Source organism: Ranitomeya variabilis, chromosome 6 (assembly GCF_051348905.1).
Source record: "Ranitomeya variabilis isolate aRanVar5 chromosome 6, aRanVar5.hap1, whole genome shotgun sequence".
NCBI lineage: Eukaryota > Metazoa > Chordata > Amphibia > Anura > Dendrobatidae > Ranitomeya > Ranitomeya variabilis.
In genome coordinates, this window is record NC_135237.1 from 522,645,829 (window position 1) to 522,672,290 (window position 26,462).

General features: G+C 41.0%; 1 protein-coding gene across 1 annotated transcript in view; it reads right to left on the bottom strand.

Annotated features, from left to right (window-relative positions):
- Positions 1-26,462, bottom strand: part of ANGPT1 (angiopoietin 1) — a 402,043-nt gene that overhangs the window by 183,962 nt on the left and 191,619 nt on the right. Inside the window, exon 2 of the mRNA XM_077271069.1 lies at positions 4,575-4,730. Coding sequence (XP_077127184.1) covers positions 4,575-4,730 — 156 coding nt within the window. The remainder of the gene's footprint in view (positions 1-4,574; positions 4,731-26,462) is intronic.

Here is a 26,462-nt window from a genome sequence, read left to right on the forward strand (position 1 = left end):
ACAGAACATTTTCTGCAAGAAATCCGCATGCGTTTTTCTCGCGCTTTTACAGCGTTTTTACCGCATTTTTAGTGCGTTTTTGATGCGTTTTTTGCGGATTTTTCCGGAGGTTCCCAAAGCAATAATATAGTGGGAAATCCGCAAAAAAACCCCGCAAAATTAATGAACATGCTGCGTTTTTTACCGCGGTGTGCACAAAAATTGTGGAATGCATTCTAAATGATGGGATGCATAATGTATGCGTTTTTTTTTTCGCGTTTTTATAGCGAAAAAACATGAAAAAAAACGTGAAAAATCTGCAACGTGTGCACACAGCCTTAATGTTCTATAAAATTCTTTTAGCAAGAAACATCTATTTTTTTTTTTTTGTACTTAGAATCAGTGCCAATGTCACAGGTGTAATTATTCAGAAGCCAGTGTAGTCTTTCCTCAAGCAAATAAATGTCGGTACGAGAGGAGTCAATAGGAAATTAATGAGTTCACAGAAGAGTGAATGGTAATGCATGTAGATACCACGTGCGTTGCTCGCAGCTATTAGTGCCCGTGTTTATTTGGACTTCCGCGTTATTTAGGTTATGGGGTGACCTTAACCTACTGATGAATGGGGCATACAATATGCCAAGTATATACATACAGGGACGTGCATAGAGTTGAGGTAAAAGATTAAATAACAGCCCAGTCTGGTTTTAAAAGACCAAGCCCCCAACCACATGGGACCGGAGGATTTGGTGCTTGTATGGACCATGGGGTGGGGATCTCACTGCCCCTAATAAAATCCTTTGCATTGACTGCCCAATTTTAGACCTCTGCTCTTGGTCTGGGAATTCTCCCTTCAGCGTGTATGAGGGGGCTGGTTTTCTGGTTCATTAGTGACACCAGCTTTCTTCATTGCCAGGGCTATGTTGAGACAAAGAAGGGTGATGGCTCTGTTTTCTTCTAACAGGGCCAAAGCCATCCCCCTTCATACATGTATCTACATGTATTTTAAGGGTACAGCACCAGCAAAGTGAATGAGATTTCTAAAGTCTCATGCACACACTGTTTTTTTTTCAGATTTGAACCATTAAAAGGGTTTTTTTTACATCTGCAGTGTGTCAATATTTTTAAGGATTTTCTAGCGTGTATCGCCAACTCAAATGAATGGGAAAAAATGCAAGTAAAATAGAATAAAAAAGCATATAAAAATGCCCCAAAATACATCATAAACATGCATATTTTTTCCACAGCATTTTTCATGCCAATTCTTTGGTTCTTAATGCAGAAAAATCTGCTGCAAAAACTAAATGTGTGAACATACCCTTAATGCTTTAAAGGGGTATTCTCATCTTCAGGATCCTATACCGATATGTAGTAGGTGTAATAATAATATTGGCAAATAATTACAAATAGAAACGTAGTGTTGTTTTTCTTATTAGCTATGTTGCTTACCAAATGGGCAGGGCATTACAGTAGCTTAGGCATCCATGATGATGGTACATATGGTGCGTTACAAAGTGAGAGTGAATGGTTATAACCATGAATGTCTAAGCTACTTCAATGCCCTGTACATGGGGTAACAACATAGCTAATCAAAAGAACTATACTATATTTCGAAATAGAGGCATTCACTAATATTACTCCTCACCTCCCAAACACACCCTTGTGCCACTGAGAGCTGATCAGTACTTGATTGCTTCTTTTTTGGCAGTGCTTTTCTTTTTCATGTATCCTGCAGCGCAGTGGTGCAAATCACAATTTTTTTTCCCTAACTATTCCCCCCTCTTTGCATCACTTTTTTTTCCTGTCTCTTTTTTTATCCTCTCTTTGCACCACATCCGTGCATGCATCCTACAGCCATCGAGCACTGATAAGCAACACATCACTGATCGAGTGCTGGTCGGTGACAAACATCACTGAAAGGCCTCCGGTTGTTTTATTTTTATTTTTTTCTGAAAAAGAATCAAGTAAAAAATCATTTAGATTAGTTCATAGGTGTACATTTGGAATAGTAAAGATATACTGTAGTAATCATCATCTACTACAGTATTTTTTTTACTGAATTGAGTAAGTAAAGCTTAAAAAAAGTAGTTTAGATTAGTTGATAGGAGTAGATTAGGGGAAGTAAAAATATCATAGTAATCGTCCTCTACTACAGTATTTTTTACTGCATTGGATTAGGGTTAGTGTCAGAAAAAAAGAAGTTTCTGTCTCTCTGATCAAGTCTTCCAGCCGTACAGTGCCATGAGAAAGGCCAAGGTGTGCTACAAGAAGCTGGCCATGCACATCGTACAGATGGCAATGTACAATGCTTTCATGCTATCACAATGTGCAGGCCAAACCAATACCTTGAACCTTCAGTTCCAGAAGGTAATGATCAAGGCCCTAATATTTGGCAGTCAGGAAGAAGAGAGCCCCAATTCTTCCGGAACTGAAGGTGCTCATATCATACCAGGCCACACACTTCGTCTGTGAGGTCCCTTAAACAACAAAGAAAGGAAGGTCGCGGAAAAGGTGTAGAGTCTGTTACAAAAGAGGAATACGCAAGGACACAATTGGGCAATGCGACACCTGCCCCTACAAAACTGGCCTGTGTATAAAAGAATGCTTCAGACTGTACCACACATGCATTGCCAACTAAATACATTCTGACTAACACAACTCACGTATGACAACCTGAGGTACACTACACAGGAGAAATTGCACAACTTTTGGGGTCCAATTTCTCCAGTTTTTTTTATTTTCGAGACTCTATGTTATAAACTTCTGTGAAGCACCTGGGAGTTCAAAGTGCTCTCCACACATCTAGATAAGTTCCTTTAGGGTTCTAGTTTTCAAAATGGGGTAATTTGTGGGGCGTTTCCACTCTTTAGGCACATCAGGGGCTTTCCAAACGTGGCATGGCGTCTCCTAATGATTCCAGCAAATTCTGCACTTAAAAAGTCAAATGACGCTCCTTCCATTTCGAACCCTCCAGTGCACCCAAACAGTGGTTTTCCACCACATATCGGGTATCAGCATTTTAAGGAGAAATTGCGCTACATATTTTGGGTTCTATTTTTTCCTGCTACCCTTGTGAAAATAAAACAAATGGGGTCTAAAGTAAAATTTAAAAAATCTTCATTTTTTCCTTCCACATTGCTTCAGTCCCTGTTAAGCCCCTGAAGGGTTAATAAACTTTTTGAATATGGTTTTGAGCACTTTGAGAAGTGCAATTTTTAGAATTATGTCACTTTTGGGTATTTTTTTGTCATGTAAACCCCTTAAAGTAATTTCAAATTTAATGTGGTCAATAAAGAAAAATTGTTTTGTGAATTTTGCTGGAAAAATGAGAAATTGCTGGTCAACTTTTTACCCTTATAACTTCCCAACAAAAATAATGTTGCTAATGTAAACTAGACTTATGGGAAATATTATTTATTAACTATTTGGTGTGACATATCTCTCTGATTTAAGGGCATAAGAATCCAAAGTCTAAAAATTTCAAAAACTTCAGCATTTTTGCCAAATTTCTGTTTTTTTTTCCCCACAAATAAATGTAAGTTTTATTGTGGAAATTTTACCACTATCATGAAGTACAGTATGTCGCAAAAAACAGTCTCAGAATCGGTTGATCCATTCTACAGTTGTAACCCCATAAAGTTACACTGGATGGAATTGTAAAATTTTGCCTGTTTATGAAAGTACAAACCACCTTGGGGGGGGGGGGGATAAATGGTTTAAGCTTAATGGGCTGTCCCCATCTCTACAGTGTAGGAGAGGTAGCATAGCAAGTGCTTGTTCTGTGTCTAAGGTACGAATGTTTGTCCTCATACAATAAATGGACTAAAGCCAATGCCTCAGTCACATGTTGAATGAGATATTTTATTTCTTGCTCCTAATCATAAAATTAAATCAAAACAACCCATAGGCTACAGCTCCTCTACAGACCCACGTGTTTCCATGATTAAAGACTACTTACACACCAGTGTAGTCAGATCCTCTCAGTGTATTTTCATTCTAGATTCTCAAGTTCAATGTTTGTTTATGAGATACGAATTGCTCTTTCCAAACTTTAAATGTATTTTTTTAACCTTTAGTAGCTCAACTCTTTAAAAAAAATATATAAAACCTTGTCATAAATATTATGTCTAAAAGGTTACCTATCCCGTAGAGATCTACACAGGGTTCCACATCCAGTCTGGTCTTCTTTAGTGGCTAGTCTTCACTTCTATGCCCAGCAATCTTGGCCTGGCATCCTGGGTACCTCTATCAAACACTAAATCCTGTGACATCATGTCTTAATGCATAATGTATGTGATGACGTGGTGTGACGTCTAGTAGGAGCATAAGGCACACAGGATGTCAGCCTGGGGTTGCCAGAAGCCAAAGTGAAGACCGTCCACCACTGAAGGACCAGCTTGTCAGTGCAATTTGAATTGCTCATTTCCACTGTTCAGTCATTTAAAAGAATAAAAAAACAGTCATGCATTTTGGGAGGATATTTTAGCTCTTTTTATAGTGTATATAATATAGAATGCTATTTTTGGAAGAAAGTAGTTGTGGGTTTTTTTAACCTTTATGAGCTATAGCTTCAGCACAGTTGTGTCCTCACTTACTTGTGTCTCCACATCTGTAAGTTTCCTCGTCTGCTCTGCTGTTTGGCTTAGAAGACTCGTTCCTATTTCCAACATGGTTGCCGTCTGGTTCTGAACTGCATTCTGCTGTATTTGAACCATCTCGGATTTCATGTTATCCACAATGTAGTTCTCCAGCTGTGGAACAACAAGTACAAATATAAGATCAGACGAGATATTGTATATGAATCATGAATATATTAGACATACTCGCCATTTTCTTTAACTCCCTAGTAAGGTTTAATTACTTGATTTATTGCAGAAAGGTCATCCCGAAACAAGAACTAAAGGGCAAAGGAAACTGATAATTTGTATTTTGTTGGAATTAATCAGAAGTTTGAAAAACAAATATATGTTCTTTTCCCAAGAGAAACCATCTGCAACTTTTGTTTCTTACAGATGATCATCTGTCTTCAGCAGTTGACTCTCTGCGTGGACCGGTAGCTTCTATATGTTCTTCTATAGAGTTCATTAATGTCTTATTTCCCTTCTAGAGAATAAAAAAAGGAATTTAACACTTACAGCTGATTGTCCTTCAGTTTACAACTCGTGACCAGCTTAGAATTTGTAGGATGCTTTTTGAAAAAAAGATTGTGAACAAAAAAACCTAATGAAGCAAAGATTTTTCTGTTTGGAATGATTGAAGAATTATAAAGGTAATATTGTTACAGACTAGAAACCGATTGATTCACTTTACTATGTTCATCTATCTATTATCTATCTATCATCTATCTATTATCTATATATCTATTATCTATATATCTATTATCTATCTATCATCTATCTATAATCTATCTAACTATCTATCTATCTATCTATCTATCTTCTATTATCATTTCTCATGTACAGCACCACAGAATTAATGGTGCTCTATAAATAAATAATAACATCTATTATCTATCTATCTATCTATCTATCTATCTATTATCTATCTATTATCTATCTATCTCATATCTATCTATTTATCTATCTCTATCTATTATCTATCATCTATCTATTATCTATCATCTATCTATTATCTATCATCTATCTATTATCTATCTATCATCTATTATCTATATATCTATATCTATTTATCTATCTCTATCTATCTATTTATCTATTTCTATCTATCTCTATCTATTATCTATCTTTCTACCATTTTTAAATACTCTAATGATCCTATAGAAGGTGAGAATGAGTATATACAGTAAGTTGCTAACCCCCGCCTTGTGCATATTTAGTGTTTGTTTTCTCCACATTATCCCTTTCTTTAGTGGCACATACATCTTCCATTCTTTTAGTTGAGCCTTCAGTTTTACTCATTCTGAAGGTTTCCAAAACAGAGAAAATTGAATTCAACACTCTAAATTTGTAAGAAGAACATGATCGGTCTTCACTTCTGGTGGAGGAGACTCTGCCAGGGATTGTAGACTGTTCCTTTCTGAATTTTCATGATTAGATCTATTACCACAAGGTTTTATTTTCCACAAATTACAACGTGATGTCAATGGAGTATAATATTTTACCAGAACTCTCAGAAATCATGCATAAAACATTATCTGCTGTGATTTCACCACTTATTTTATTTGTGCCTTTTTGTGTCCGTTCTCCCATAGATACACCGGTGCGGTGACCTAGTATGGAAATGTTTGCGTGTTCAGATCTTAATCATTTCATCATGTAAAGAGGAGTTGTCATTTCTCCTGACATGTCGGCAATTATTGTAATCTCTATATAAATATCAGTTCTGGAACATTTTTCTCTGGTCGCTGCCTTGAGCCGTTATTCTGTTATTCCTCCTGGAAATGTTTGTAGAAACTGACACCTTGCTGTTACCATATCCCATGTCGATGGTGCATGTTCATATATGATCTGATATTGTCTATTTTTTTTATAAAATGGGCATGATTTCATAGATTGCTAAAAAAAAATCTTAAACCTGATGAGGCTGGTGTACTTAGTTTGGAAATCCATTTAAAAATGGCCGTCTAATCCACTGTGATATATTCTCCATCATAATAATATGAGATTGGATTAATGAAATGCTCATTTTAATTTGTGCATTACATCGCCATTAAGTGCTTCAGTTTGCTCAAGTCTAAGAGATGTGTTTAATATATGTACATGTGCTTCTCACAGAAATAGAATATTATCAAAAAGTGAATTTATTTCACTTCTTCACTACAAAATGTGAAACTCATATATTATATAGTCATTACAAACAGAGTGATCTATTTCAAGTGTTTATTTCTGTTAATGTTGATGATTATGGTTTACAGCCAATGAAAACCCAAAAGTCATTATCTCAGTAAATTAGAGTAACTGACTAAAAATACCAGCAAAGGCTTCCTAAGCATTTATAAAGGTCCCGTAGTCTGTTTCAGTAGGCTCCACAATCATGGGGAAGACTGCTGACTTCACAGATGTCCAGAAAGCAGTCACTGACACACTCCACAAGGAGGGAAAGCCACAAAATATCATTGTTATAGAAGCTGGCTATTCACAGAGTGCTGTATCCAAGCATATTAATGGAAAGTTGAGTGGAAGGAAAAAGTGTGGTAGAAAAAGGTGCACAAGCAACCGGGATAATCGCAGCCATGAAAGGATTATTAAAGAAAAGTCCATTCAATCATTTTGGGGAGATTCACAAGGAGTGGACTGCTGCTGGAGTCATTGCTCCAAGAGCCACAACACACAGACGTATCCAGGACATGGGCTACAAGTGTCGCATTCCTTGTGTCAGGCCACTCATGACCAATAGACAACGCCAGAAGCATCTTACCTGGGCCAAGGAAAAAAAGAACTGGACTGTTGCTCAGTGGTCCAAGGCGTTTTCAGATGAAAGTAATTTTTGCATTTCATTTGGAAATCAAGGTCCCAGAGTTTGGAGGAAAAGCATAGAGGCCACAATCCAAGCTGCTTGAGGTCTAGTGTTATGTTTCCACAATCAGTGATGGTTTGGGGAGCCATGTCATTTGCTGGTGTAGGTCCACTGTGGTTTATCAAGATTAAAGTCAGCGCAGCTGTCTACCAGGAAATTTTAGAGCATTTCATGCTTCCCTCTGCCGACAAGCTTTTTGGAGATGGAAATTTCATTCTCCAGCAGGACTTGGCACCTGTCCACACTGCCAAAAGTGCCAATACCTGGTTTGCAAACAACAGTATCACTGTGCTTGATTGACCAGCAAACTCACCTGACCTTAACACCATAGAGAATCTATGGAGTATTGTCAAGAGGAAGATGAGAGACACCAGACCCAACAATGCAGACGAGCTGAAGGCTACTATCAAAGCAACCTGGGTTCCATAACCCCTCAGCAGTGCCACAGGCTGATCGCCTCCATGCCACGCCGCATTGATGCAGTAGTGGATGCAAAAGGAGCCCCGACCAAGTATTGAGTGCATTTACTGAACATACATTTCAGTAGGCCAACATTTCGGATGGTAAAATCATTTTTTCAAGCTGGTGTTATAAAGTATTCTAATTTACTGAGATAATGACTTTTTGGTTTTCATTGGCTGTAAGCCATAATCATCAACATTAACAGAAATAAACACTTGAAATAGATCACTCTGTTTGTAATGACTCTATATAATATATGAGTTTCACTTTTTGTATTGAAAAACTTAAAAAAATTAACTTTTTGATGATATTCTAATTTTGTGAGGAGCACCTGTATGCAGTCTGAATTTTTAAATCTGCTGACAGATCTACTTTAACTATTACTCTACCCACTGTACATAACATGCTCAGTTTATTGTTCATGATTAAGGCTATCGTGGATACTAAGCATTTATTTTATTTGCTCTAGCGTAAAATATACCCTTTTTTAGGCCTTTTCTCAAATTTTTTTGTTAGCATTTTAAATCGTTAGTTTAAAAATTGCTACATCAGTATTTAATTATCTGCATAGGTCGTTATATTTAGGCATCCCGAACAACGTGCTATATGGTTTCATTGCCCCAGGCTGCCGAGCTTTATTCTAGCAGAGATCCCGAAATGATGCCCCCCATTTGCTTATGAAGTGTGTGACTACTGATTGCAGAAATCAAGAGGTTTAAGTGTGTTCTGCACTAAAATCCATGCAAAAAATATGATTACGGTAATATAAGTTTGCAAACTTTTACACAGCGATAATGCACATGGAGCATTTGTTTTCTGCATGGAAAAAAACATCATGTCTTTTGTTTTTTGCTTTTTCCGTGTAGCAAAGTGCTGAATTTGGCCATTAAAAAGGTGTCTTTGATAAGAAAAGCATAAAAAGTGTGTGTGGTTTTTTGGACGTTTTTTCCACTGCAGATTTCCTTGCCAGTAAAATTCATGGAAAAAGCCTCATGTGAACATGAGTGGAGTGGTTTTCACTCCAGTTTGCAGTAACTCTGACAAAATAGGTTGAGCTGGGAAGAAGCCTCGATAGGACAATTCCTGTCCGGTTGATTAAAAGTGACGATGTTTGGTACGCCAGAAATGCTACATCAGTCTTTTAGCATTTCTGATGCTGCCACCACTTAGAAATTGTGCCAAATTCATTTACTGTGTGCCTCCTAATGAATTTGGCGCGTTATATTCTTTCAAGACTGCTGTAGCGCGAACATGTGCTATATCAGTCTTAATAAATCGACCTCTATGGCCCCAATTTATTAAAACCAGCTATTGTCATGCTGGTCTTGATGAAGGGGCGTGTTTGAGACAGACGCTCCAGATGCACAAAGATCTGCACTCCTTTTGATCAGTCCAGTGTGTCTCACAGGTGGGGTTCACCTCCGTGCACCAGGCCACATCTTACTTCAGTAAGGGACTGGAGTAAGATTTCTGGTATTGTAAAGAACACCACAGCTTGCCTTGAATTATATTAGCTGTGCCATCACGCCCGGGTCTTGCCACAGCTCTGGACACTTGGGCCGAATTGGGAGAAACTGGTGTCAAAACGCCAACATTTTTGTGGTGCAACTCTGAGTTGCCCACAATTATGTTGTATTTTTAAAGCGATTTATGCCAGAATTTTGGCAAAATTTCCTTCATGGATACAGCAGTTAGTCTGAAAGTACAGTATAATCCCAGCATGCCTTATATTACATTACTAATCTGAGACGTTGCCACTAATTAGCGTCTCGGACTAGTCTCGGTAAATTAAATATGGTGCCCGGGATATTAAACTACCCTTTAAAACTGAATGCCGAATCACTTAGCTATAAAAATGGGGTGATTGGAAAAGCTAAAAAAAGCAGATACAGCGCTCCTAAAACATTATTGATGATCGGTTCATCTGTTAGTTAATATAAAGCATGAAAGTTGTAGAACATGTATAGGTATGGATTATAATGGGGGCAATCTGGGCAATCACCCAGGGAGGCCCATGGCCAGATTGTTTTGTTTGCCACCATTGGCAGTGCACATCTCTGGGCATGGTGTTTTCCTAAAGCTCTGCTACCAGCAAAACAGAACGGCAGTGGAGCTCCGGTCTCCATTTCTATGACGTGTCGGCGCAATGACATCATCAGCCGGAGCCAATGTCTAAGCCATCGACACGCATTTACACATTGGCCATAAGCTAAAGAGCAGCTGCCGGGGATCGTATGCAGAAGTAAGTATTAAAAACTTTTTATTTTTCCAATAAAATAAATGAAATGGTGGTGGGAGAGAAGAAAGTATAATGAACAGAAGGGGAGGGATGGGAGAGAAGATGTCAACGCTATATAAGAAACTAAATAAATGATAAAGAAGTGTCCTGAACGAAAATAAAGGTTTATTAAAGTTCTAAACTAATGATCCAGACTAAAGCTACATCCGTGAGTATCAGGCATGTATTGTTGTTGCCAAAGTCACACATGAAATAACTTGTGACTTTACATTTAGGGTTTTCTATTTATTTAAAAGTGTCGGATCGAAATCTGCCCATGGGAAAAGTAAACATTTATTCTACAGATGGTTTGCCCCTCTCTGACTTATGAGGGTTCTTTAATGGATTTCCTTTTCCTTCTTTTTTTTTCTTTTCTACAAGCTTCACGTTAAAAAATACACAGCTACCTAAAATATATTATATACACAACAGATTTTACCTTTATTAACAAATTGTGGGCTAAAATTCATATTAAAAAAAAGACAAAAAGTAAAAAATGTAGCAAAAAAAAGGAATAATAGCAATAAAAGTGATGATAATTATGATAGAACTAGTATTAGTAAATGAATAGTAATAGTAATCTAAATATATATAAAACATGTTACTTTAGTTTTCAAGTTTAGAAGTCACTGCCATTATTTTTTCACAAATTATTTCAGATCTAAAAAAAAAAAATAATTCACAATGAAAGGCAATTTTTCTTTGTGTCTGATATTTAATCGGTTTGTCCAGGAATAGAAAAAATAAATTTTTATTATAAATAAATTCTTGTTTAAACTTAGCTAACCACAGTTGTTTTATATAAAGTAGTAATTATTGTTACACATTTAAAAGACTACAGTCTTGTTAGGTCACTTTCACCCGCTCAGTATTTGGTAAGTAATTTATATCAGTAATAGTAAGCCAAAATCAGGAGTGGACAAATCAGTAACAGTAACCACTCCGGGTTTTTGGCTTCCAACTACTGATGTAAAATACTGATCAAATACACCAAATACTGTGAATGTGGTCTTATACTGACAGAGACCTGTAGAAGAATACTAATAGCACAGGTTCTTGTAAGCATGTGCAGTAGGAAGCTCTGTTGTTAATGCAAGGGAAGATGTTCTCATAGTAGATGTTCTGATCTAATACTGGAGGTACCAAGGGTACAGAGGTAAGGAGAGGCTGCTTACACTGTTGTCCACCATGTCTATCTAATCTAATACTGGAGATACCAGGGGTGCTGAGGTAAGAAGAGGCTGTTCACATTGCTGTCCACCCGGTCTATTTGATCTAATGCTGGAGTTACCAGGGGTGCTGTGGTAAGGAAAGACTGCTCACACTGCTGTCCACCCTGTCTATCTGATCTAATACTGGAGATACCGAGGTGCTGAGGTAAGAAGAGGCTGCTTACACTGTTGTCCACCATGTCTATCTAATCTAATACTGGAGTTACCAGGGGTGCTGAAGTAAGAAGAGGCTGCTCACACTGCTGTCCACCCTGTCTATCTGATCTAATACTGGAGTTACCAGGGGTGCTGAGGTAAGGAGAGGCTGCTTACACTGTTGTCTACCATGTCTATCTAATCTAATACTGGAGATACCAGGGGTGCTGAGGTAAGAAGAGGCTGCTCACACTGCTGTCCTCCCTGTCTATCTGATCTAATACTGGAGTTACCAGGGGTGCTGTGGTAAGGAAAGACTGCTCACACTGCTGTCCACCCTGTCTATCTGATCTAATACTGGAGATACCGAGGTGCTGAGGTAAGAAGAGGCTGCTCACATTGCTGTCCATCCTGTCAATCAAATCTAATACTGCAGATACCAGGGCGCTGAGGTAAGAAGAGGCTGCACACACTGCTGTCTACCCAGTGTTTCTGATATAATACTGGAGATATCAGCAGGGCCTGTTTTAGACAAAGTCGTGCCCTAGGCAAAAGTTTACATTGGGGCAGAAAATGCTCACATATTGCACCATCACACAGAAACACTTTGGTTGTATTTATTCAGGCCATTAAACAAGTGTGAGCAACAATATTAAAGTCGCCCAATGATTGTTTCCTGGCCTCTTTAGACTGGCTGAGAAAGAATGATAGGCACAAAACGATCACTAGTTGATCAATCTGTCCCCGTACAGTATCATGTTATCAGCAGCATATCTTCAGTTTTCACTGGGCTATGTGCTGCTGAGAACAATGATTTCTGTTCCAGCATAAACAATCCAATCACTCAATGAATAGGCAGCATTTTTCTCATTTAGTGTCTCTTTGACACTTTCCAGTCCCTACTCAACCCAAGAGAGCAGGCCCCAACCACAGATCTCTGTGCTGACGATCTGGCCAATTACTTCAAAGAAAAAATTGACCACATTCGACAGGAAATCATTTCCCAATCTCTTCATACCATGCACTGTCCTCCCTCCCCCACTGCATCTAGTTCACTCTCTGACTTTGAACCAGTTACAGAAGAAGAAGTAAGCAGGCTCCTTGCATCTTCTCGCCCGACGACTTGCACTAGTGACCCCATTCCGTCACATCTCCTCCAGTCCCTTTCCCCGGCTGTCACCTCTCACCTAACAAAAATATTCAACCTTTCCCTCACTTCCGGTATTTTTCCCTCCTCATTTAAACATGCCATCATACATCCATTACTTAAAAAACCCTCCCTCAACCAAAATTGTGCCGCTAATTATAAACCTGTCTCTAATCTTCCCTTCATCTCTAAACTCCTCGAACGCCGGGTCCACTCCCGTCTTACCCGCTATCTCTCAGATAACTCTCTTCTCGACCCTCTTCAATCTGGCTTCTGCTCTTTACACTCTACTGAAACTGTCCTCACTAAAGTCTCTAATGACCTACTAACAGCTAAATCTAATGGTCACTACTCCATGCTAATTCTCTTGGATCTCTCTGCAGCATTCGATACTGTGGATCATAAGCTCCTCCTCACTATGCTCCGCTCCATCGGCCTCAAGGACACCATTCTCTCTTGGTTCTCCTCCTATCTCTCTGACCAATCCTTCACTGTATGTTTTGCTGGTTCCTCCTCCTCTCACCTTCCCCTTACTGTTAGTGTTCCTCAAGGATCAGTCCTAGGCCCCCTCCTCTTCTCTTTGTATACTGCCCCTATTGGACAAACACTGCCCCTATTGGACAATCAGTAGATTTGGTTTCCAGTACCATCTCTATGCTGACGACACCCAATTATACACCTCTGCTCCTGTTATCACGCCGACCTTTTTAGAAAACACCAGTGATTGTCTTACCGCTGTCTCTAACATCATGTCCTCCCTCTATCTGAAACTGAACCTGTCAAAAACTGAACTCCTCGTGTTCTCTCCCTCTACTAACCTACCTTTGCCTGACATTGCCATCTCCGTGTGCGGTTCCACGATTACTCCAAAGCAACATGCCCGCTGCCTTGGGGTCATCCTTGATTCTGAGCTTTCCTTCACCCCCCCACATCCGATCACTGGCTCGCTCTTCTTATCTGCATCTCAAAAACATTTCTAGAATTTGCCCTTTTCTTACTTTCGACTCTGCAAAAACTCTTACTGTCTCACTTATTCATTCTCGTCTGGACTATTGTAACTCTCTACTAATCGGCCTCCCTCTTACCAAACTCTCCTCGCTCCAATCTGTCCTGAATACTGCTGCCAGGATCATATTCCTCACCAACCATTACACCGATGCCTCTACCTTGTGCCAGTCATTACACTGGCTACCCATCCACTTCAGAATCCAGTACAAAACTACTACCCTCATCCACAAAGCACTCCATGGCTCAGCACCACCCTACATCTCCGCTCTGGTCTCAGTCTACCACCCTACCCATGCCCTCCGCTCTGCTAATGACCTCAGGTTAGCATCCTCAATAATCAGAACCTCCCACTCCCGTATCCAAGACTTTATACGCGCTGCGCCGATTCTTTGGAATGCACTACCTAGGTTAATACGATTAATCCCCAATCCCCACAGTTTTAAGCATGCCCTAAAAACTCATTTGTTCAGACTGGCCTACCGCCTCAATGCATTAACCTGACTATCCCTGTGTGGCCTATTAAAAAAACAAAAAAAAACATATTCAGGTTCCTCGCATCATGTTCTCATACACTTCATGCAGTTAATAGCCTCTGTGTCTGTACTGCTACATACTTAGGCAGTTAACTGGTTCATGCAGCTTTACATGAACACCCGAGCCTTACACTATGGCTGGTCCGAATAACTAAAGCAATTGTTACCATCCACCTCTCGTGTCTCCCCTTTTCCTCATAGTTTGTAAGCTTGCGAGCAGGGCCCTCATTCCTCCTGGTATCTGTTTTGAACTGTGATTTCTGTTATGCTGTAATGTCTATTGTCTGTACAAGTCCCCTCTGTAAGTTGTAAAGCGCTGCGGAATATATTGGCGCTATATAAATAAAAATTATTATTATTATTATTATTTAGTATAATTCACCCCATAGTCCTTCACAGAGTATAATAAACCCCATAGTCCTCCATATCATATAAAGCACTCCCCATATTCATCCATAAAGTATAATACTCTCCCCACAGTCCTCAATATAGTACAATGCACCCCATAGTCATCCATACAGTATAATGCCCTCCCCATAGTCCTCCATATTCTAAAATTGTATGAAAACAGATTATATAAGGATATTAACTTGTTTGTGATCTATCTACTATGGACACTTTGACTTATAATGAGTGACTCTGATCCATAATATGGATTAGTGTAGTGCACGCGGTGACTTTTTTCACACAGACTATTGGTCTGTGTATAAAAACATTTACTTGCATTGGTCAGTGTGCTGTCTGCATGCTACGCGTTTTGCATTTTGAGAGCAAAAAGAAAGGGGGAAAGCCTATGCATAAATACGTGCGCACCTGTTATATAAGAAAATAATGCAAACTTTATTGTAACAAAGACACACCAACCAATTTAAAAATTTAAATTATACCACCTAGATAGTTGACATGCATATGACATATACAAAAGAACTATGGCCCATAGATATCTATAAACATCACATAAATTCTCATGATAACAAAGGCAAAAATTGGGCGTCCCCAAAATTGTCTTAAATGATTGCAACAAGGAAAAAGGTGCAACTCCAAGTTGTAAAGTGGATGTGGATGAGCCCCTGTTAGAGAGTGAAAATTGCAGTCCAAAACTGCACCATGGTAATAGGAACAAGGTTAAACCTGCCAAGACCTGGAAAAAGGGGGAGTCCAATATACGCCGTGCCAAATACCTATAATGAGCCCCAGAAATCCTAAATCTGTCCCATGAATTTGCCTGGTGAAGCCTGAATAGACCAGGAGCAGGTAAAGCCTCAAAGCATGCCCTGATAGGAGTCAAACTGCCAAAGCCTCCAGGGTGTCAGGAAGCCGAGATACCAGGGGAAGGGGGTGGGAGAGATTCCACACGTATCACTGCCACTATGCAGCTTCGTCACGGAATAGAGTCAGCGGTATGTGTCGCCTTTAAATATAAGAGAAATAATGAGGATTGTTAGTTACCATTGTCGGGAGTTCCCACCGGAAGACCGGAAGTGTCTCAGGAGGAAAATGCGCACGCATTTTGAGAGAACATGGACTGATAATACTCTCGTCTAAATGAGTTCTAAGGCCCATTTAGTCAGCGTTAATGAGCACCAATCAATCAGGTGATCAGTGCTCGCTTAAGGTACCGTTACACTAAACGACTTACAACGATCACGACCAGCGATATGACCTGGCCGTGATCGTTGGTAAGTCGTTGTGTGGTCGCTGGGGAGCTGTCACACAGACAGCTCTCTCCAGTGACCAACGATCAGGGGAACGACTTCGGCATCGTTGAAACTGTCTTCAACGATGCCGAAGTCCCCCTGCAGCACCCGGGTAACCAGGGTAAACATCGGGTTACTAAGTGCAGGGCCGCGCTTAGTAACCCGATATTTACCCAGGTTACCATTGTAAAAGTAAAAAAAAAACACTACATACTCACATTCTGATGTCTGTCACGTCCCCCGCCGGCGTCCACAGGGATAAAACTGCTTTCGGCAAGAGCGTTGCTAATGCACGCGCTGCTGCCGAGAGCTTCCCTGCACTGAGTGTGTCAGCACCGACGGTAACAGCGGTAACGTCACCGCTGTGCTCTGCTTTACGGCCGGCGCTTTACGGCCGGCGCTGACACACTCAGTGCAGGGAAGCTCTCAGCAGCGCGGCATTAGCAGCGCTCCTGCCGAAAGCAGTTTTAACCCTGTGGACGCCGGGGGACGTGACAGACATCAGTATGTGAGTCTGTACTGTTTTTTTTTTTAACTTTTACAATGGTAACCAGGGTAAATATCGGGTTACTAAGTGCGGCCCTGCGCTTAGTAACCCAATATTTACCCTGGTTACAAGTGAACACATCGCTGGATCGGCGTCACACACGCCGATCCAGCGATGACAGAGGGTCATCAGCGACTAAATAAAGTTCTGGACTTCTAGCTCTGACCAGCGATATCACAGCGGGATCCAGATCGCTGCTGCGTGTCAAACACAACGAGATCGCTATCCAGGACGCTGCAACGTCACGGATCGTTGTCGTTCTCGTTGTAAAGTTGCTGAGTGTGACGGTACCTTTATTAGCCTGTTTATAATGGAAAACAAAAACTGTTAGAATAGTTAATAAGATTATTCATTCCCAATAAAACATCATATCAGCTGCAGCACTTTCCTTGTTTGCACGATACAATGTGCTGCCATCAATTGTTGTTTGTCAATTATAATTATAGGCTCATCTAAATGGCCTTTAACTTTAAACTATTTGGTTGTTTTATGTGTGGGCACTAGTGATGAGAGAGTGTACTCGTTGCTTGGGTTTTCCTGAGCATGCTTGGGTGATCTCCGAGTATTTGTTAGTGTTTGGAGACATAGTTTTCATCACCGCAGCTGAATGATTTACAGCTACTAGCCAGCCTGAGAACATGTGGGGGTTGCCTGGTTGCTAGGGAAACCCCACATGTAATCAAGCTGTCTAGTATCTGCAAATCATGCTGCTGAGGCAATGAAAACTTAATTTCTGAGCAGTTACAAATACTCGGAGACCACCGGAGCGTGCTCAGGAAAACCCGAGCAACGAGTACACTCGCTCATCGCTAGTGGGCACCAATTGTGCCTTATCTGCCTATGGCAACAAAATACCTTGTTCTGACCCTGCATCCTGTCTCTCTGATCTAACACCTGATATACCATGGGTGCTCAGGTAAGAAGAGGCTGCTCACACTGCTGTCCACCCTGTCAATCTGATCTAATACTGGAGATATCAGGGGTGCTGAGGTAAGAAGAGGCTGCTCATACTGCTCTCCAACCTGTCTATCTGATCTAATGCTGGAGATGCCAGGGGTGCTGAGGTAAGAAGAGGCTGCTCACACTGCTGTCCATCTGGTCAATCTGATCTAACACCTAATATACCAGGGGTGCTCAGGTAAGAAGAGGCTGCTCACACTGCTGTCCACCCTGTCTATCTGATCTAATACTAGAGATATCAGGGGTGCTGGGGTAAGAAGAGACTGCTCACACTGCTGTCCACCCTGTGTATCTGATCTAATACCTGATATACCAGGGGTGCTCAGGTAAGAAGAGGCTGCTCACACTGCTGTCCACCCTGCCTATCTGATCTAATGCTGGAGATACTAGGGGTGCTGAGGTAAGAAGAGGCTGCTCACACTGCTGTCCATCCTGTCTATCTGATCTAATACTGGAGATACTAATAATATTGATGTATCTTCCGACTGTGTCTACATTGTGGTCTACATACATGGCCTGTCACAGTGCCCTTCATATTGTAAACGGTAAGTCACAGTGTGTCACTCTGGACATTGTTTCTTCTATATACACTCATCACAATTAAATTATAACAACAGGGAAAACTTGTGGACTTATGGAAATTGCAGGATTGATAGACATGTTAGGCCTCTTTCACACTTCCGTCATTTGGCCAACGTCACAATGCGTCGTTTTGAGAAAAAACGCATCCTGCAAATTTGCCCGCAGGATGCGTTTTTTCTCCATAGACTTGCATTAGTGACACATTGCGACGTATGGCCATACGTCGCATTCGTCGTGCACGTCGTGATTTTGCGGCCCGTCGTGATGAAAAAACGTTCAATGTAACGTTTTTTTCGTCCGTCGGAACTCCGCCCCCTCCTCCCCAGAACTCATAATGGGAAGCGGATGCGTCTGAAAACTGCACTATTTGCACAACGTCTGTCAGTACGTTGGGCCGACGGTTTGCGACCGCCCCGTACAGACGGAAATGTGAAAGAGGCCTTAATGATAATATTTCAATTTCTTCAATATCGAGTATGAGCGCCACATGCAGAAATACACACTTTTACACACCTTGGCTGCCATCAATGAGGTTAAAGGTGTTATCCCACAAACAAAGTTCACTTTAATCAATAGATTTTTGTATAATAATAACTTTCACAATTGGATACGTTTTAAAAAAAATTATGTGCTGAGATAATCTGATAAATATTCCCCTACTGTGTACTGTATAATACCTGTGACTGACCCCAAACAGACATGGTCTGATCATACCACATCTCCTAGGCAGGGGAGGATGTAAATAAGTATGCAGATATTACAGTATGGGATCACAAATAATTATTTCTTTGAGGTAAAACTTTCTATAAAACCAGGCAACAGGCAGGGAAATGCTTTACCTCCCAAAAAGAATCAGCTGCGATCCCCTGCTGTGCTGTCTGTATACTCTCTTTTGCTTCCTCCCCTGCTCAGAAGATACAGTATTGTCAGACTACATCCCTGTATAAGAACATTTTTTCTTGTAAACATATCCATTTGTGGAAAAACCCTTTTAATGGTTTTCTGGGGAATGTTCTCTTACATTAAATGTACTTAGGCTCGTAAATCATAAAGATCCGCTGCTGACAGCTTCCTTTCCAATTGCTGACCAATGACGTCCAGATGAGCTTGATAGAAGACATATCTTGTGATGCTTCAGGGCATGGTGGTGACACATTCAAGCCACACAGACTCCTCACATTAGCATAAGCAACATGAGGCCAGGCATTTTCATGTTGAAAAACAGCTCCTGGGACACTTCAGTGAAATATCCATACCACTGGTTTCACAATTATTCAGTGTAATCTTGAGTGTACCTGGAAAGAAGACTAGAGGGGTCTGGCTACCAAATATTATGCCATCTTACATCATAGTCCAAGAAGTAGGACCAGTATGATGGTCCATTATGAAGGCCTCTACATGGCATTGCTCATCTAATCTCATTAGATTCAAAGAAAGGATTGCAGTGATCCATTCTGAACCACAAATGTAATTGCACATCATATATTGAACTTAAGGCTTCAAAATTAAACAATGTCTACACAAACTATCAGAAGATGTTTGCATGATCTTGAGCTATGAGCCAAACATTAAGCTTGAGTAGTTCCATTGACCTCATAGCACCAAACTTCATTGCTATCATAATGCAGAGCAAGATGTCAATTAAGGTTGAAAACAAGGTCTAGGCCCTTCAGCAATGCATTATGCTTTTGTCTTGAACAAAATTATAGCCGGAGATTGGTCTGGAGGATACCATGTGGGCAACGCTATGAATAATAGAATCATAGAATTATAGAGTTGGAAGGGACCTCCTGGGTCATCTTCAACCCCCTGCTCAAAGCAGGATTCACTAAATCATCCCAGACAGATGTCTGTCCAGCCACTGTTTGAAGACTTCCATGGAAGGAGAACTCACCACCTCTCGTGGCAGCCTGTTCCACTCATTGGTCACCCCAACTGTCAAAAAGATTTTTCTAATATCTAACCTGTGTCTCCTCCCATTCAGTTTCATCCCATTGCTTCCAGTCTTTCCTTGTGCAAATGAGAATAAAGATGATCCTTCTACAATGTGACAGCCCTTGAGATATTTGTAGACAGCTATCAAGTCTCCTCTCAGTCTTCTTTTTTGCAAGCTAAACATTCCCAAATCCTCTAACCGTTCCTCATAGGACATGGTTTGCAGACTGGTCACCATTCTGGTCGCTCTTCTCTGAACTTGCTCCAGTTTGTTGATGTCTTTTTAAAATGTGGTGCCCAAAACTGGACACAGAATTCCAGATGAGGTCTGATCAAAGAGCAGTAGAGGGCAATAATGACATTGTGTGATCTAGACTGTATGCTTCTGTTAATACATCCCAGAATTGCATTTGCCTTCTTTGCTGATGCATCACTCTGTTGACTCATGTTCAGTTTATGATCTATTAGTATACCCAAGTCTTTTTCACATGGGCTGTTGCTTAGCCCTATGCCTCCCATTCTGTATATGCTTTTTTCATTTTTATTCCATAGATGCAGTACTTTGCATTTTTCCTTGTTAAAAACTATTCTGTTAGTTGCTGCCCACTGCTCCAGTTTATTTATATCTTTTTGAATCCTCTCTCTCTCTTCTCTAGTATTAGCTATCCCTCCTAGCTTTGTGTAATCAGCAGATTTAATCAGTGTTACCTCAATTCCTTCATCTAAATCATTGATAAAGATGTTGAATAATACAGGGCCCAGGACAGAGACCTGTGGTACCCCACTTGAGACATTCTTCCAACTGGATGTGCAGCCATTTATGACCATTCTTTGGGTCCAATCACTGTCAACGTGAAAGCTTCCAGAGAGTCATTTTTCAACATAACCATAGGCAACATGTTTCTGGTGCTACTTTGAGTAGCCTATGTGTCCTAAACATGCTACCTTGGCATTCAGCGTCTCCAGAGTTGTCTCTCCTCAAGCACATCTGGGAAGTCATCAGTCAGTAATTTTAAACAGAGCTGCCAGCAGCGGATATTGATGATTTGCCCAAGTGCAATCAACATGGCGGAACATTCTTCAGACAAACATTAATTACCTCAAAAACAGCAGCCAAGGCTGTAAGTGCCGGGATTTCTGAACATTGTACTCACACTCAATACTAAATAAATCGAGATGTTTTGAAAACTTTGTTTCCATTTTGTCATCATGCACATATTCATATCATTAACATGTCTACCCATGCTGTGATTTCCATATATTTTCCATATACATTTTACTTCTTGGTGGTGTAATTGAAATATTTGAGACGTGTGTGTATATAATTATATGTTTAAAATATCTTGTAAGAACGAATAATGAGGGCACTCACCCGTCTTCATTAAAATTATTCCTTTATTTGCAAAAATACATCCAGAGAACCGATATGGCCGGGGGAGAGAGAGGGGGCCTCAGCCCGTGTGAGCAGAGGAGAACGACGACGGCCGTTTCGCGCGGTCCTGCGCTTCTACGGGTCAATTTGTGTATGGGGCCAGCAGCGGATATAGTGTGCTATTCTGACACACCCCACTGCTAAAACCCTCCCACAAACCGGGCCGATACAATGAACACGTATTAAAAACACACATTTAAAAACAATAGCATTTGTTGGTAAACAGGCTTAGCGGAATATAAGTGCAAACAAGGGGTAACTTTCCATTCTGCAAAAGAAAAAACAGATAAGCTTACCAAATACCACATGTCTACAAAGCCGACACATACTTAAATACATTCGACCGAGTACTACAGTGCCCTCTATAGGAAGATGGACATATCTACCCTGTCGTTGAAGCCAAGCGGACCCATTGCATTACTGCGCAGGATCCACCTGGCTTCACATCTCAGCAACAGGTTATCCAGATCGCCTCCTTGGATCGGTAGAACCACCCTTTCAATTCCAGCAAAGGTAAGGCAATCTGTTCTGCCACCATGTACTTCTCTCATATGTGTGATGAACCGTGGAACTCCTTTACCCGACGCTACAGATCTGCAATGCTCACGAAAACGAACGTACATTGGGCGAATGGTTTTACCGATGTAGAAAAATCTACAAGTACAAAATATGACATATACGACATGATCCGTCTTGCATGTAATAAAATCTTTGACTATATGTGACACCGTTCCTATTCTGAGGCAGCGATCAATTAGGTGCTGTTGACAATACGCACAATGGCCACACTTGAAATTCCCCCTAGGGGAAGCCCCCTTAAGCCAATTAGCATTAGGTTGAGTGATACGGTTTCTCACCAATTTATCCCGTAACCTGATACTTCTCCTATTCGCTATAATGGGCCCTCTAGCAGCCACCTCGACCAAATCTTTGTCCCTCTCCAGCAAATGCCAGTTCTTTTTTATGGCCAGCCTAATCTGCTGGTCCATACTGCTGAACTTAAAACAGAAATTAAACCTCCTATTATTATTCTGTCTCCGAGGGGGCGATGATTGGACACTAGATTGTATGGTTCTTTCATTATGCACCCTATCCAGGGCTGATGTCAACAGTCTCTCCGGGTAACCTCTCTCCCTAAATCGACCCATCATCTCGCCAGTCTGACGGGTAAATCCTTCCTCTGTATTATTGACCCTACTGACTCTTAAAAATTGACTATATGGTAACGCTCGTTTGGTGTGTGCGGGGTGATAACTATTGTAGTGCATCAAAGTATTAGCCGACACCGGCTTACGGTACAGGGAAGTACAAACACTCCCTTCTCTGATCTCTACAAGGACGTCTAAGAACTCCAGACGTTCTCCCCCAAACACGGACGTAAAAGTCATATTGAGGTCATTAGTTCGATTAAGATGCGTCACAAAATCCTGAAAGACTGTCTGTGGACCGTCCCAAATTAAGACAATATCGTCCACAAAACGACGAAAATATTTAATGTGTTGCAGGTAATTATTACTCTCAGAGTACACATATCTTTCTTCAAATAGACCAAGGAACAAATTCGCAAAAGTGCATGCTACCGGGGTCCCCATCGCAGTCCCCTCCTGTTGCAAATACCATTTATCCAAGAAGGTGAAACAATTGTGAGTGAGCACAAAATTCAAACCTTCACAAATGAAATTGATAAAATTTTCACTTTTATCGGTGGTATTCAAAATAGTCCTGATAATATCCACACCTATGTCCTGAGGGATCCTGGTATATAAGCTCTCCACGTCTATCGACGCAAGGGAGAAGCCTTCCTGCCAGTTAAAATCCCGTATACTTTTCAGAAAGGAATTAGTATCTTTTAAATAGGACGGAATGTTTCTCAACATCGGGCGCAACAACCAATCAATATACTGGGACAGGGGCTCAGTGAGCGACCCTATCCCAGATACGATCGGGCGTCCCGGGGGATGATGAATGGACTTGTGGATTTTCGGAATGTGATACCAGTGGGGTCTGGTGGGGAACCCCGGTAGCAATCTCTCTGCCTTCTTCTGCGAAATCGTTCCCAGCTCCACATATCTCCTCAAATATGATGTTAATTCACCCTTAAATTTCTGTAAAGGATTCCTAGGTAATAATTTATACACCGTGTTGTCAGATAATTGTCTTTTAGCCTCAGTAATGTAATAATCTTTGGGGAGTAACACTATTTTGCCTCCCTTGTCGGCCGCCCTGACCACGGTGTCCTCCCAGGACATAATCTCCTGCAACACCCTTTCCTCTCCTGCCGTGATGTTATTGGCAGCTTTATGGTATAATATAGCTTCCACATCTTTTATGACTTGTGCTTCAAATAAATCGACCATATTACCCGGAGACACCATCGGCATAAATTTGGAGGAAATTCCTCCACTAAAGGGTGCTGAAATTCCAACTTCCTCACTGTCGTGTCTAGTCACCTCATCTGTCAATCCCACTACCAATTCAGCATCTTCCCTCATGTCGGCCAAAGCCCCTGTACCCGCCATAAAGCCTAAAGGGCCAATTTTGCAGGGAATTTCTCCTTCAGATACAGTATTAGTGACATTTTTATTTGCAAAATTTTTAAAAAGATGAATCTTTCTTATTGATTTAAACAAATCGATCTTAAACTCGGTCAGATCAAAGGTTTCTGGCATACTATAATTCAGGCCTTTAGATAAAGATCTAAAGGCCTGAATTATAGTATGCCAGAAACCTTTGATCTGACCGAGTTTAAGATCGATTTGTTTAAATCAATAAGAAAGATTCATCTTTTTAAAAATTTTGCAAATAAAAATGTCACTAATACTGTATCTGAAGGAGAAATTCCCTGCAAAATTGGCCCTTTAGGCTTTATGGCGGGTACAGGGGCTTTGGCCGACATGAGGGAAGATGCTGAATTGGTAGTGGGATTGACAGATGAGGTGACTAGACACGACAGTGAGGAAGTTGGAATTTCAGCACCCTTTAGTGGAGGAATTTCCTCCAAATTTATGCCGATGGTGTCTCCGGGTAATATGGTCGATTTATTTGAAGCACAAGTCATAAAAGATGTGGAAGCTATATTATACCATAAAGCTGCCAATAACATCACGGCAGGAGAGGAAAGGGTGTTGCAGGAGATTATGTCCTGGGAGGACACCGTGGTCAGGGCGGCCGACAAGGGAGGCAAAATAGTGTTACTCCCCAAAGATTATTACATTACTGAGGCTAAAAGACAATTATCTGACAACACGGTGTATAAATTATTACCTAGGAATCCTTTACAGAAATTTAAGGGTGAATTAACATCATATTTGAGGAGATATGTGGAGCTGGGAACGATTTCGCAGAAGAAGGCAGAGAGATTGCTACCGGGGTTCCCCACCAGACCCCACTGGTATCACATTCCGAAAATCCACAAGTCCATTCATCATCCCCCGGGACGCCCGATCGTATCTGGGATAGGGTCGCTCACTGAGCCCCTGTCCCAGTATATTGATTGGTTGTTGCGCCCGATGTTGAGAAACATTCCGTCCTATTTAAAAGATACTAATTCCTTTCTGAAAAGTATACGGGATTTTAACTGGCAGGAAGGCTTCTCCCTTGCGTCGATAGACGTGGAGAGCTTATATACCAGGATCCCTCAGGACATAGGTGTGGATATTATCAGGACTATTTTGAATACCACCGATAAAAGTGAAAATTTTATCAATTTCATTTGTGAAGGTTTGAATTTTGTGCTCACTCACAATTGTTTCACCTTCTTGGATAAATGGTATTTGCAACAGGAGGGGACTGCGATGGGGACCCCGGTAGCATGCACTTTTGCGAATTTGTTCCTTGGTCTATTTGAAGAAAGATATGTGTACTCTGAGAGTAATAATTACCTGCAACACATTAAATATTTTCGTCGTTTTGTGGACGATATTGTCTTAATTTGGGACGGTCCACAGACAGTCTTTCAGGATTTTGTGACTCATCTTAATCGAACTAATGACCTCAATATGACTTTTACGTCCGTGTTTGGGGGAGAACGTCTGGAGTTCTTAGACGTCCTTGTAGAGATCAGAGAAGGGAGTGTTTGTACTTCCCTGTACCGTAAGCCGGTGTCGGCTAATACTTTGATGCACTACAATAGTTATCACCCCGCACACACCAAACGAGCGTTACCATATAGTCAATTTTTAAGAGTCAGTAGGGTCAATAATACAGAGGAAGGATTTACCCGTCAGACTGGCGAGATGATGGGTCGATTTAGGGAGAGAGGTTACCCGGAGAGACTGTTGACATCAGCCCTGGATAGGGTGCATAATGAAAGAACCATACAATCTAGTGTCCAATCATCGCCCCCTCGGAGACAGAATAATAATAGGAGGTTTAATTTCTGTTTTAAGTTCAGCAGTATGGACCAGCAGATTAGGCTGGCCATAAAAAAGAACTGGCATTTGCTGGAGAGGGACAAAGATTTGGTCGAGGTGGCTGCTAGAGGGCCCATTATAGCGAATAGGAGAAGTATCAGGTTACGGGATAAATTGGTGAGAAACCGTATCACTCAACCTAATGCTAATTGGCTTAAGGGGGCTTCCCCTAGGGGGAATTTCAAGTGTGGCCATTGTGCGTATTGTCAACAGCACCTAATTGATCGCTGCCTCAGAATAGGAGCGGTGTCACATATAGTCAAAGATTTTATTACATGCAAGACGGATCATGTCGTATATGTCATATTTTGTACTTGTAGATTTTTCTACATCGGTAAAACCATTCGCCCAATGTACGTTCGTTTTCGTGAGCATTGCAGATCTGTAGCGTCGGGTAAAGGAGTTCCACGGTTCATCACACATATGAGAGAAGTACATGGTGGCAGAACAGATTGCCTTACCTTTGCTGGAATTGAAAGGGTGGTTCTACCGATCCAAGGAGGCGATCTGGATAACCTGTTGCTGAGATGTGAAGCCAGGTGGATCCTGCGCAGTAATGCAATGGGTCCGCTTGGCTTCAACGACAGGGTAGATATGTCCATCTACCTATAGAGGGCACTGTAGTACTCGGTCGAATGTATTTAAGT